Source organism: Eleutherodactylus coqui, chromosome 3 (genome assembly GCF_035609145.1).
Source record: "Eleutherodactylus coqui strain aEleCoq1 chromosome 3, aEleCoq1.hap1, whole genome shotgun sequence".
Lineage (NCBI taxonomy): Eukaryota > Metazoa > Chordata > Amphibia > Anura > Eleutherodactylidae > Eleutherodactylus > Eleutherodactylus coqui.
The window spans coordinates 12,763,854-12,777,580 of NC_089839.1; the positions used below are offsets into that span (position 1 = coordinate 12,763,854).

At 50.0% G+C, this 13,727-nt stretch overlaps 1 protein-coding gene across 6 annotated transcripts in view; it reads left to right on the forward strand.

Moving 5' to 3' along the window:
• CDC42BPA (CDC42 binding protein kinase alpha) overlaps positions 1 to 13,727 on the forward strand; it is a 183,641-nt gene that overhangs the window by 90,285 nt on the left and 79,629 nt on the right. For 3 of the 6 annotated variants that reach the window (XR_010791138.1, XM_066595127.1, XM_066595129.1), the window contains exons 6-11: positions 8,317 to 8,410; positions 10,030 to 10,068; positions 10,468 to 10,668; positions 12,042 to 12,290; positions 13,214 to 13,293; positions 13,369 to 13,535. Coding sequence is in view for 5 of the 6 variants with exons in the window: in XM_066595127.1 (XP_066451224.1) it covers positions 8,317 to 8,410; positions 10,030 to 10,068; positions 10,468 to 10,668; positions 12,042 to 12,290; positions 13,214 to 13,293; positions 13,369 to 13,535 (830 nt within the window). In the remaining variant the exon portion in view is untranslated. The remainder of the gene's footprint in view (positions 1 to 8,316; positions 8,411 to 10,029; positions 10,069 to 10,467; positions 10,669 to 12,041; positions 12,291 to 13,213; positions 13,294 to 13,368; positions 13,536 to 13,727) is intronic. The other 3 variants (XM_066595130.1, XM_066595126.1, XM_066595131.1) reach the window with 1 other exon arrangement.

The following is a 13,727-nucleotide window of genomic DNA, read 5'->3' on the forward strand; positions in this document are numbered from 1 at the left end:
CCCTATGTACAAGAATATAACTACTGTAATACTGCCCCCTATGTACAGGAATATAACTACTATAATACTGCTCCCTATATACAAGAATATAACTACTATAATACTGCCTCCTATGTACAAGAATATAACTACTATAATACTGCCCCCTGTGTACAAGAATATAACTGCTATAATACTGCCCCCTATGTACAAGAATATAACTACTATAATACTGCCCCCTATGTACAAGAATATAACTACTATAATACTGCCCCCCTATGTACAAGAATACGGGCGGGTCGGACCTCACATGTGGGATTCCTGCAGCGGAGTTCCACCCGATGCCCGGCCGGTGATCCCACCGTAACTCTTTGCCGCCTTCTCCTCTGCTGCTGATGTGCTGGCCGGCGCCCCGACGCACATGCGCAGTACAGAGGAGTTGAATTGTCGCTATGGCGATAATGCGGCTTCCCCGACCATTCTGCAGTAATGATCGGCTGATTTTGCTGCAGAATCCGAGGTGGAATTCCGTTCCGGATTTCGCAATGCCAATCCGCCCGTGTGCCGGAGAAATAACAATGTAACTTGTGGTAAAATCCTGAATTTGATGTCAGTCGCCGTCTCCCCCCCGCGGCCGTCATCATTTGTGCTACAGAATATTTCTAGTCATCTGACTTTTCTAAAGCCTCTGATTGGCCGCCATGATCCGGGTGATTTTTATTTGATCCTCGGCCGTTTTATACGTTATTTCCCACCCAGCCCGCCGCCCTCCTGTCCGACCGCTTGGCGCTATCTTGGCCGTAATTGTGTGTTTCCATTAAGGATTTTACAGCCGCTAAATTCAGCAGCGTTATGTCGGCCATTTTATTGGACTTCGGGTTTCATTTTTACTAACTGAATGCTGTTAATTAACATTTTCAACTCATTTTTTCCGTCCTCCTTTAGTTTTATTGTTCGGCCTCTTCTCTAGGCATCCTGGAGTGGGAAATTGTCATAAAATCAGTATATAATGGGAGGTTTCCCCAGAAAATAGTGAAACAGAAAAGTGGAGCGGTTGCCCATAGCAACCATCAGATTGCAGCCCTTCCTTTCTCAAAGGCCCTTTAGGTGAGAGGCGACAGGTTGCCATAGAGAACTACAAGAGAAAGGCCTGAGAGAAAGGAGTGCTGAGCTCTGATTGGCTGCTGTGGGCGGCTCCTCCAATCAGGTTGCTGCTTTCATTTTCAGACACTGCCCTTGAGAAGTCAGCTGACATAGTTGCTACGGGCAACCGCTGCGCTTTTTATGACTCTCCTCCGCTAGTTTGTGGGCATTTTCTGTGGTACATTTTCTATTAAAGTGGCGTTCGAGCCGAGTTCCCACCGCCGCCAGCATAGTGTGCGATATATCATTTACGTGTCATGATATAAGGGCTCATTTACACATCCGGCCTGTGTCAGCTGGCGGAGAGCCGCCACATATGTCAGCGAGTGCACTGCGAATGGCGGCGTATCTGACGCACGCGGTCGTGCGCTGTGCGACTTTTGTCTGTTTTTAACGTACATGCTAAATACAGTGTTTACATCCTAATGTGAACGGATCGATGAGAGTCCAGTGACTCCATTCACTGCGTATCCCATAGCTGCGCGTCGCGTGCGTAATACACGGGTGAATCACGGTCATGTGAACGGGCGCTGTGCACAAACACTGGCGTCCATTAGGGCAGAACGCCGTCACCATATCCTCTATTTTACGCAAGGGATTGCTTCGGCCGGCTTCACACGGTCGAGAAAATGGTGCGAGTTACATTGGAGACGCACCAATCTCACACAAGCATGACCCCGCTCTTTTGAATGGGGTCTTACACAAGTCGCGGCGGTTCTACGTGGCCGCGTGATCTCACGTCGCCGCACACATTGTTTAGAATTTTTGCCGCGGCGAAAGACTGCTTCTTCCCCGCAGAGATGTTCTGCCATGAAACGCCCCACATCTCTGGGGAATTCACATGGTGGGGAGCGCGACATGGCGGCGGGATTTATGGTCTGATATCGCCCTCGTTCGTGCGAAGTTAGCCTACGGTCGCTTTCACGTGACAGCGTGGCTGCGCCATGAACGTACAAGTTCTGATGCTTTTACGGCGTTCATTTTAATTAGGATAATGGTACCGCTTGTCTTAAATAGGAACACAGGATCCTCCGCGCCAATCCCTGCGTTCACTGACATGGCCGCCAAGAGGTTCCTATACCCATACGGCCTTGCTTATATCCCACATATTTCGCCTGTTGTCGTTTTCTGTCTTTTTCATCAGTTGCCCGAGCTTACAAATACGTAGTCTGCCGCGGTGATCTATACCATTAAATATATATATACACACACAGGGTTTCTCAAAAGTGTGTAAACGCCCATATAAAATGAGAACAGCTTGGCGGATGATGATGCAATTTTGCGTACCAAAAGGAAACCTCTTAGGCCAAGTCACCAACATGACGGCCATTTTGAATACCACCATCTTGGATTCGGTTCTTAAAGGGGTAGTCCAGGTTGCAAATCTTCAAAAATTCCAGATATGAAATGCAATTATCGCTCAGTGTAAACGGACGCACCGACTGAACGACGAACGAGAATTCATTCGCTTCTCGTTCAGTATACAAGAATAATAATAATGTAATATAATAATAATCTTTATTTGTATCGCGCCAACTTATTCCGCAGCGCTTTACAAGAAACAGAACAATAAATTGATCCGTGTAAACAGATAGTTCTTCGCTTATGAACGACTGCCTGCTGACCGTGAAAGGAGGTGGCGGGCCTGGCAGGGGGATGTTGGTGTGATGGTGGGACGTTGGTGTGAGGGGAGGGACGTTGGTGTGACCGGGGGGACGTTGGTGTGACGGGGGGGATGTTTGTGTGAGGGGGGGGATGTTTGTGTGAGGGGAGGGACGTTGGTGTGTCCGGGGGGACGTTGGTGTGGCGGGGGGGATGTTGGTGTGATGGTGAGACGTTGGTGTGAGGGGAGGGACGTTGGTGTGACCGGGGGGACGTTGGTGTGACGGGGGGGATGTTTGTGTGATGGGGGGACGTTGGTGTGACGGGGGGGACGTTGGTGTGACGGGGGGGACGTTGGTGTGACGGGGGGGACGTTGGTGTGACGGGGGGAACGTTGGTGTGGCGGGGGGGACGTTGGTGCGGACGGGGGACGTTGGTGCGGACGGGGGACGTTGGTGCGGACGGGGGACGTTGGTGCGGACGGGGACGTTGGTGCGGACGGGGGACGTTGGTGCGGACGGGGGACGTTGGTGCGGACGGGGGACATTAGTGCAGACGGGGGATGTTGGTGCGGCCAGGGAGGTTGGTGTAACCGGGGGACGTTGATGTGACCGGGGGACGTTGGTGTGACGGGGGGGGACGTTCGTGTGACAGAGGGATGTTGGTGGGACGTTCGTGTGGCGGGGGATGTTGGTGTGACAGGGGGACGTTGATGTAGGTGGGACGTCGGTGTTACGGGGATCGTTGGTGTGACGGGGATGGTTGGTGTGACGGGGATCGTTGGTATGACAGAGGGATGTTGGTGGGACGTTCGTGTGGCGGGGGATGTTGGTGTGACAGGGGGACGTTGATGTGACAGAGGGATGTTGGTGGGACGTTCGTGTGGCAGGGGATGTTGGTGTGACAGGGGGACGTTGATGTAGGTGGGACGTTGGTGTGACAGGGATCGTTGGTGTGACAGGGGGACGTTGGTGTGACGGGGATCGTTGGTGTGACAGGGGATGCCGTCACCAGGATTGCTATCTTTACCCCTGAGCTTTTTATACTACAGGATTACAGCTGCTCGTTTCTAGTTTGCAGGCGCCTCGTCCTCTGATGACCCCACGCCGTCCCCTGATTACATACAGTAACCATTTACAATGCTTCCCACCACTCAAGATCTGAGGAGTAAGGGGCCGCTGCCAACGTTCACCTGATAAGGTGCCAATCTGAATGTGCTAAAGACCAACCAGCGGACGCCCGTCTGTCAGCTGATCTGCGTGTTAACATAAGGCTGCTCGGCTGTAGAGCTCGCCGACCAACGACCGCTCTCCGGGAATGAACGATCTGATCAGTGATCGTCTGCTCATCGCTTTATGGCTGCTGCACACTTGTGTTTTTTTAACGTGATTGCAATTGGGACTTTCTAATGTTAAAAACGCATCGCGCAAAAATCGCAAAGCGCAGAATTGCAATGCGTTTTTAACATTAGAAAGCCCCATTGACATTTGCATTAAAAAAACAGAAGTGGATAGGAGCCCCAAGCCGATCACCTACCGCGTGTGAAGAAGCGACAATCGGCGTGATTTATCTTTACAGTGACCAATTAGCAGGCCGTGCGAAAGGACGTCTCGGGTCGTCGGCGCGCTGATGAATTTTTAAAAATAGGCCCAAACGTGTTAAAACAATAAAAGCAGACGTTCTTACCCATTTGTTGCACGGCGATACAATGTTACAGCTACCACCCGACCGCTCCAGGCGATCAGCGGCCGCAGCAGTCGCACGCTGTTCTCCTAGCATCATGGCTCCCGACAACAGCACATCGCTGCGGGATCTGATTGGTTGTCAGGTGGTAGCTGTTTATATACAAAGACTGGGAGAAACGTGAAAACTGGATCGCTTAAGGCCCGTGTCACACAGAGTTTTGCGCACGCAATATGTAATGAATGGACCCCATTGATTTCATTGGTCCGTTTACCTCCCAACACCTATGTCAGATGTCTCCCTAGGCCACATGCACACCGGACGTCCTTTTGGCGTCTGTGGGGCTGCTGTATGCCGGAACACCTTGCTATATAAAGTAGCGCAGTCTGCCACGTTATTTCATACAGTGGAATCTTGTAACGAACGGGTACCATGGGGAATACTTATTTTTCCAATGGGTACCCATGGGGCACAGACGCCACCGTATTCCAATTCGTCCGGTAGCATACATGAGGAAATCCTCCGACCGACCCTGAACGCTCTTACGGATCTGATGTGAACGCAGCGGGACGGTTTTATCCGTGCGGCTTCTTTATGGGGTCGGCAGCGACTCTCTGAGCAACAGCTGAAAATATTTCAGATTCCACCGCAGCCCTTTCTTTGTGACAGATGGCATCAGCAGATGGCCCCCACATTCCTAAGGAGCTTAAGAGAGTCGCTCCTTTAACGGGCAGTAATACGCCGGCGTGCCAGAGCACTCTTTAAAGCTTTGACGTGAATTAGCCGGCCTGGTAACAGTCCTTAGTTTTTAATCTTTGGCTTGCCGCCACAGAGCTCTGCTGCAGGCGATAAGCCGGTCTGCGGACTCTGATAGTGCCAATTGCCTCTTATAGCTGCCAGTCCTGTTCTGGATCTGGGCTAATTCTGCCCTGTAGTCACCACGCCCGGGGCAGATCGCGACCTTGTTTTCTCCTCTGTGTCCACAGTGTCTTCATAGAATGGCGCGGCCCCCGTTCTCCTCTCCAGTGTGGAGTTTTAGAGCAATAACTAAAGTTTGACTTATGTCTAGCAGATACTTGTATAATTGTCTGCTCCCCCAGGATGTTCAGGACATCCGCAAAAAAGGGGAGATCACCCAGAAGAGTTTCTAAAGATCGTCGTCCTCTTCTCCCAAGCGCCGCTGCAGAGGGCCAGGAGAGAAAAGTACTGCAAGCTATGGGAACAAGGAGAGGCCAGGATCGGAGGGTCTGGTGTGGGGTCTGGATTAGTTTATGAGGTTTGGGGTCTGTATTTCATTACGGCATCTGATCTGGGGTTTGTATTTATGTAGGGGGTCTGGTTTGGGGTCTGCATTGACTTGTTTGGGTGGTCTGATCTGGGGTGTATTAATATTCTAATCTGGGGTCTGGTGTGTATTAGTGTAGGGGTTCTGGGTCTGTATTACCGTTTAGGGGGTCGTTAGAGTTGTCTGGGTTCCATATTAGTTTAGATCCGTGAGTAGTGGTTCTGGGGTCTGTATAGGGGTCATGGTTCTGTATTAGTTTAGATCCGTGAGTGGGTAGTTTAGATCTGTGAGTAGTGGTTCTGGGGTCTATTACCATTTTGGGGTCTGTATAGTGGTCATGGTTCTGTATTAGTTTAGATCTTTTAGGAAGTCCACTGTGGGGTGTTTATTAGTTTAGTGTTTCTGGGGTCTATTACCATTTTGGGGTCTGTATAGTGGTCATGGTTCTGTATTAGTTTAGATCTTTTAGGAGGTCTGTAATAATTTAGAAGGTCAGGGCAGTCTGGGGTCTGTATTAGTTTAAGGGGGCTGGTGTGGGGTCTGTATTTATCTAGAGGGTCTGGTCTGGAATCTATATTTGTTTCAGCAGTCTTGCTTGGGGTCTGTTTAAATAGGGGTCTTGAGTTGTATTTACTTCGGGGTCTGTTTGGGATGTATATGTGAGCGCTGCTCTGGGGGGCCTTTTGGCAGTATGGCCTATTATACAAATTATAATGATCTGTACATCGCTTTTTGTGATCTCCTTGATGTCATTTCTCAAAACGAGGACCGCAGAATAGATCATTGATGATATTATTGAGTGAGGAAGCAGAAAGATACGGTCCCCCTGCAGCCGTGAGTGAGCATGATGGGCGTTCCCGGTTGTGATTGGCGCGGTTGAATGAGTATACGGACGGGTACATGTAAAACTACCTTCGCATTTGTTCTTCAATCCTCGTGGCTACAAATAACCTGATAAGCCGCTTGTTTCGCGTGTCGCTGGCGCTCACCGTCTGGCTGGTTATAAATACTCGCTGTTTTCTTAGGCTCACAGTCAGGCTTTTGATTTTCATGCTGTCTGCTGGGAGCGGTGACCTGTTCCATCCCTGGAATCTCAGCGTCGGGGTCCGCCGTCCAGCCCAAATCTCTACCAGAGATCGCAGCACATCCTATTTTTTAATCTAAATTGGAAGTCTGTTCATTCCTCCAAAGGATTGCCCTTTTATCAGCACACGGTTCCCATAGTGCAGGGACGTATGGCCATAATACAGATTATGTCCGCAAGGGATTGATGTTATTTAAAGGGAACCACCATCATAAAGAACACTGAAGAAACCTGCCTCTCCAGTGCCACCTTCAGGTAGCTTCCTGGCATTAGAGAGACACTTTGCTTCTGAAGGAGACCTAATTTGCATGCCTTTCCCAAGGATCATTGCACGAAAAACTGGATCTCCACAAGTTGAGTGATCTGCGTTGTAATCTGTTTCTAGATCTGTCTCACAATGGTGAATCCATGTGTTCATTTTCATAGGAATAAACCAGACGGTGACCAATGAAAACAAAGAAACGGCGCGCCACCTTAAATGCCACTATTAATGTTGATCGCAGTGTGTAAAGGTTTTAACAAAGGGAGGATGCCCCTTCTCTAATGTCATCAGCCCTCCGCTATGTAAGCTTGAGTCCCGAAGGGGTATTATGGCAATCGGACGCTGGACAATGGTGTTTGAGTGTGCCATGGCCTATGACCTCTATTAATAGCAATAATACAGTGCAATACAGAATTACTGCAGTGTATTATCAGAGCGATCGTAACAACAGGTTCAGATCCCCTACACAGGTGTATAAAAAATGTATAAAAAAATAAATCAATTAAAAAAAACCACGTTTGGTATCTTTGCATCTGTAGCGGCCTTTACAATAATTAACTTTTTATCCTGCACAGCAAATGTATTTTTTGGGGGTTCATTTTGCCTCCCCCAAAAAAACGCAATAAAAGTGATCAAGAAAGCCCCCCCAAAATAGGACTGCAGGTAATAGAGTCAAAGGGGTTGTACCACAATTACAAGTCATCCCCTATTAGCTGGATAGGGAATAACCTGCTGATCGGTGGGGGTCTCAGCGCTGTGACCCCCGCCGATCTGAAGAATAGGTTTCCCATGTCCTGTTGTCACTGCGGGGGTCTCTTCTTCTCCCTGCAGTAAAGTCAGTATGAAGGGAGCGCTGGTCAAGCATGCGCGATCAGCACGCCATTCATTTCAATGGGTCTGACGGAAATACCCAAGCAGATGCCGCTCTCTCCGCAGTCCCAGTGAAAGTGAATGGAGCGCTAGTGCGCTTGTGCTACCAGCGCTGCATTCAGTCTCCTCCTCCCTGTAGGGGTGCAGTAACCCCGCAGTGAGGGGAATATGGGACCTCCAATTAGTGGGGTCCATGAGCAAGTTATCCCATATCTTGTAGATATCCCGTGGGTAGGGGATAACTTGCAACCTCTTTAAATGACAATTCTGACTCTGCTCCATCTGTATCTTCTAGGCCTGTCTATTGATCCCTTCTTGCGTTGCGTTCGGCCGCGGGGTTTCCCCATTGTGCTTGATGCAATCTCATGATGTCCTCTTGCTGATGCTTTTCCCATCTTTCCCCTCCAGAGACATAAAACCTGATAACATCTTGCTAGATATGAACGGCCACATTCGCCTGGCAGATTTCGGCTCCTGTCTGAAGCTGATGGAAGACGGAACGGTAAGTTGTCCCGCGTTCTCATCGCTTGTCTTCACACTTTTGGCAAATTCGCTGCCGGTTTTCCATCGTGAGAAAATTCACAGAAAAATTTGCAACATTTTTTGGGGCATTTTGTTGCAGATCTACAACAGACGTCGCTCCCTCCGCTGAAACCTGCCGCCGATCCGCGTCAAACGCCACGGCGAATTGTGCCGACTCCCATGGGGATCTGTAGCGGAAAATGTGCTGCAGATTCTGATGCAGATCACAATGGCGTGGGCGAATTCAGGCTGGGATTCACGGCCCGATATCATCCTCGCCATCCATGTGAAAACAGCCTGGCATCACTGCAGGGATGAAGGGAATCCCTACTGCGTCTGTCACAGCGGATTGCAGAGCTCTCCCATTGCTTTCAATTGGGTCGGCGCTGCGAGAGCACGCAACTAGATAGAACATGCTGCGATATGTTTCCCGCATCGCATCACAGTGACAGCCTACGGCTATGTTCACACGGAGTGGAAATACCGCAGATAGTCCACCACGGAATTGGGCTGCAGCATTTTACAGCAACCGGAGCTGCGGATCTCTAGCGTCCCCAAATAATAAGAATCTGACCCGCTTATATCGCACCTCCAGGTGATTGGTGGGATCTACACATCACCTATAAATACAGGCACCCCCATCCCATACAGTGCAGAGATGAAGGGCAAGATGGAAGCCGTATCCAAGATACGGAAATGTTTAGTGGGTTTTTTTTTGCCATTGTTGCTTATCATAAGATTTCAGCTCTGGAGGAATGAAAGCAGCCCAGTGATTGCTTGATATCAGCAATAATGCTAATTTTTGGAGAAATATGTTTTTGGAGAGGGCAAGGGATGGTCCATCGGGGGCTTCACATCTCCCCCTCAGTATTGTCTTATAATGAAGTCGTTGGACACCAGAAGCTCAGAAACGCCACTGGCGCCACTCTTCTCAAGAGGAATCGGATAAGAAGCTCTGAGGGTGGAATTCACTGCAGGATTTTCCATGTGGATTCAGCCTTTAAAATCCACGGCAAAATACGCTTATGTGAACGAAGCCATCGATATTAACTCTTTCCAATCCACTGTCTGACGTCTAAAGACATTCTGATTGAAGGCTGTACAGCTCTGATGTTGGAAGACGTCCGGCAGGGTATTCTTACTGTACATTACTGGCCGCTCTGTTGTCAGGGGCCTCTCCAGCATGTCTCATACCGCAGTACCGGCTCTAGCCAGCAGATGGAGCCATTGTATAATGGCAGAAAGAGACAGCCCCCTAGGAAACCCTGAATCAAAATTGGATTGCAAAGGGTTAATGGGTTCTATGCACTCAGTATTGCAGTCAAATACCTTCATGTGAATCCGGCCTTAGATGGTCCTTGTTGGCCCCGGCAACCAATCACAGCGCAGCTTTTATTTTACTACAGCAGTTTCAGAACTGAAAGCTGAGCTCTGATTGGTTGCTATGAATAAATGAGGCCCACTGTGTAAAAAAGGTTGTACTGAGCCGCCATCTTGAATTTTTAAAGGGGTCTTGGTCCTGACTTGCAGGATCATAACTGTATATGATGTAGTTTGTACAAAATGATTAATTAACGATTATTTATTCTACTTTGCTAGGACCTTGTGGCTTTTTGTCGCGTTTCCCAATCCAGTGATGTTAGTATTACGACTTTTTTTTTTGCTTGTTTTTAGTCTTATACGGTCAACTTAAGATGTATTAAAAAAAAAAAATTCTAAAGTAGCGTTCACTGATAGGAAGCTGCATACTGGAGAGAGCAGGACCAGGGGTACGAGCAGACGGTGCATGGCTCATAGGCACCTTGTTTTGCTCCACCGCATCTGCCTTTGCACACTGAGCACAATTCGGTTCACGCCCGAGGATGTCCGTCTGCTCGGATGCTTTTGCACGGATATTGTGCCTTATGTCTGCGCTTCCAGAATGCACCGGAGCGGAGGTGAAAGGTCAGGGTGAAGCACAGCACTGCTGCCCCCTTGTGGTTGTCTCCCGACTCTCAGTCCTGTAAATCTGCGTATTAACACATGTCCTCTCTCCAGGTCCAGTCGTCGGTCGCTGTCGGGACTCCGGACTATATCTCTCCTGAAATCCTCCAGGCGATGGAAGATGGGAAGGGGAAGTACGGCCCAGAGTGTGACTGGTGGTCCCTGGGGGTCTGCATGTACGAGATGCTCTATGGTGAAACGCCGTTTTATGCAGAGTCCTTAGTGGAGACTTATGGGAAGATCATGAACCACAAAGTGAGTGCGTTGCTCTAGTTCTGTATTGTCACAGTCCAGTATAGGGGTAATCTACATATTCCATAAGAGCAGGCAGGAGGTAAACCTGGGTCTCCTGACCGGGAATTCCTGGCAGTGGCAGATTAGGTAAACCATAGGCCCCGGGCTATGGACATAACTCGGGCCCCTGTCCTGCCCTGTAAGTATAGTTGTTGGCACCGCTACTCCAGTTCTCTCTGCTCACTTCTGCACACTCACTTTGTCCTGCTTCTACCCCCAATAGCCCTCTCTGAGCCTCCACATAGTAATAGTACCCTCTCTGTGATCCCACAAAGTGATAGATCTCCCTCCCGCCACAGAGTAACAGTGCCCGCTTTTGCCCCTACAAAGTTATGATGCCCCTATGTGCTCACACAAAGTAATAGAGTTCCCTCCCCTACAAAGTAATGGTGCCCCCTTTGCCCCCCAAAAAGCAATGGTGCCCCTTCTTTACCCCTACTCCTTCCTTGCCTCCTTAAAGTAATAGATCTCTCTCCTGCCACAGAGTAATGGTGCCCTGTTTTGCCCTCACAAAGTAATAATGCCCCTCTGTGCCCCCACAAAGTAATAATGCCCCTCTGTGCTCACACAAAGTAATAAAGTTCCCTCCCCTACAAAGTAATGGTGCCCCTTCTTTAGCCCCACAAAGTAATGGTGCCCCTTCTTTAGCCCCACAAAGTAATGGTGCCCCTTCTTTAGCCCCACAAAGTAATGGTGCCCCTTCTTTAGCCCCACAAAATAATGGTGCCCCTTCTTTAGCCCCACTCCTTCTTTGCCTTCTTAAAATAATGGAGGTCACTCCCTACTCCAAAAGTAATATGGCGCCCTCTATACCCCACAAAGTTATGGAGCTCCTTCTGTGCCCCTCACAAGGGAGAATCTGTATTCCAAACCCTGTCGCCCCATCGTCCCATATTCAGCATCTCCCTCTCTTCTGCCCCCGGTGCAGTATGTGCAGGAGAAGAGGGTATATATGGGGCGCGCTGCGATGAGGCTGTAATACAGCTTCTTCTGGGTGAGTGACTGGCAGCCTGTAAAGATGGTTGCTCAGATTTGGCAGCCTTGGATCCCCTGGAGATTTGGGTTGCAGATGATCGCCCAGATCTTCCCTATACTAATCAGCCACTGGCCCCAGTATTTGCCGGAGCGGAGAGTCGCTGGACAGCTAATCAGCTCTCCTTGGCATCTACATGGCTGCGGCACTGCTAAGAAGATTCCCTGTTGGTGATTGTAGGCTGTACCCGTGTAGGAACCGGAGTGCTGCCGCATTACCAATGAATGGCGGACTAGGATTTATAATGACAGAAGAGACTTGAGTTTGGTTTTAAGTCTCACCATATTGTTGTTGTTACCAGGAGCGGTTCCAATTCCCGTCTCAGTTAGCGGACGTCTCTGAAAACGCAAAAGACTTAATAAAACGGCTGATCTGCAGCCGGGAGCATCGCTTGGGTCAGAACGGGATCGATGATTTTAAGAATCACCCGTTTTTTGCTGGCATCGACTGGGAAAACATTCGGAACTGTGAAGCACCTTACATCCCAGAAGTCAGCAGCCCGACTGACACATCCAACTTCGATGTGGACGACGACTGTCTGAAAAATTGTGTAAGTACTGAGGCATTCTACATCCTGACCCCCATTGCCAGCTGTGGCATTCCATATCTCGACCCCAAGTGCCAGCTGAGGCGTTCCGTATCCTTACCCCCAGTGCCAGCGGAGGCGTTCCGTATCTCGACCCCCAGTGCCAGCTGACGCGTTCCGTATCCCAACCCCCAGTGCCAGCTGAGACGTTCCATATCCTGACCCCCAGTGTCAGCTGTGGCGTTCTGTATCCCGACCCCCGGTGCCAGCTGTGGTGTTCTGTATCCCGACCCCCAGTGCCAGCTGTGGCGTTCTGTATCCCGACCCCCAGTGCCGGCTGTGGCGTTCCTTATCCCGACTCCCAGTGCCGGCTGTGGCGTTCCGTATCCCGACCCCCAGTGCCAGTTGAGGTGTTCCGTATTCCGAACCCCAGTGCCAGTTGAGGCATTCCGTATTGCGAACCCCAGTGCCAGTTAAGGCGTTCCGTATCCAGACCCCCAGTGCCAGCTGAGGCGTTCCGTATCCCGACCCCCAGTGCCAGCTGAGGCGTTCCGTATCCCGACCCCCAGTGCCAGCTGAGGCGTTCCGTATCCCGACCCCCAGTGCCAGCTGAGGCGTTCCGTATCCCGACCCCCAGTGCCAGCTGAGGCGTTCCGTATCCCGACCCCCAGTGCCAGCTGAGGCATTCTGTATCCCTACCCCCAGTGCCAGCTGTGGCGTTCTGTATCCCGACCCCCAGTGCCAGCTGAGGCGTTCCGTATCCTGACCCTCAGTGCCAGGGTTACTGCTAAGCTGGCAGAGAGGCCGGTTTGCCCCTTCTGACATGAGAACCTGGTTGTCAGTGATGGGAAGTTCTGGAAAAAGTTGTGTTCAGTCATCCTGGTCAGTTTGCATTCATCTCTTATGTTTTACGCAATCTCCATTTCTCGTTGTTGCACTCTCTGTAGGAGACAATGCCTCCACCAACTCACACTGGATTTTCTGGGCACCATCTCCCTTTTGTGGGGTTCACCTACACAAGTAACTGGTAAGCTGCAGTCTGTTTGGCTGGTTGCATTGACATGTCCGTCGTCCTGGTTGTGAACCTCTTGTTCTCGTTCAGTGTACTTTCAGACAGAAGTTCTCTGCGATGCACTTTGGAAAAGTCCAGCACCGACCTGGATGACAATGTTCAGCGGACCTTAGAGGACAGCCTGGCCACCGAGGCGTACGAGAGAAGAATACGGCGCTTGGAGCAAGAAAAGGTTGAACTGAGCAGAAAGCTGCAAGGTAACCTAGATGGAAGGGAGAAAGACTTTATGGCTTTAGATGGGACAACTATCGTCCAAATCGTTGTGATCGGGTCATTGTTGTCTTTCAACGACAACCCAACAACTTTGCAGGGAGTTGTGTGCTTGTTCGGCCTACACCACCTACCGATCACTGATTGGCTCCCGTTTTCATTTTGAACATTTTGCCTTC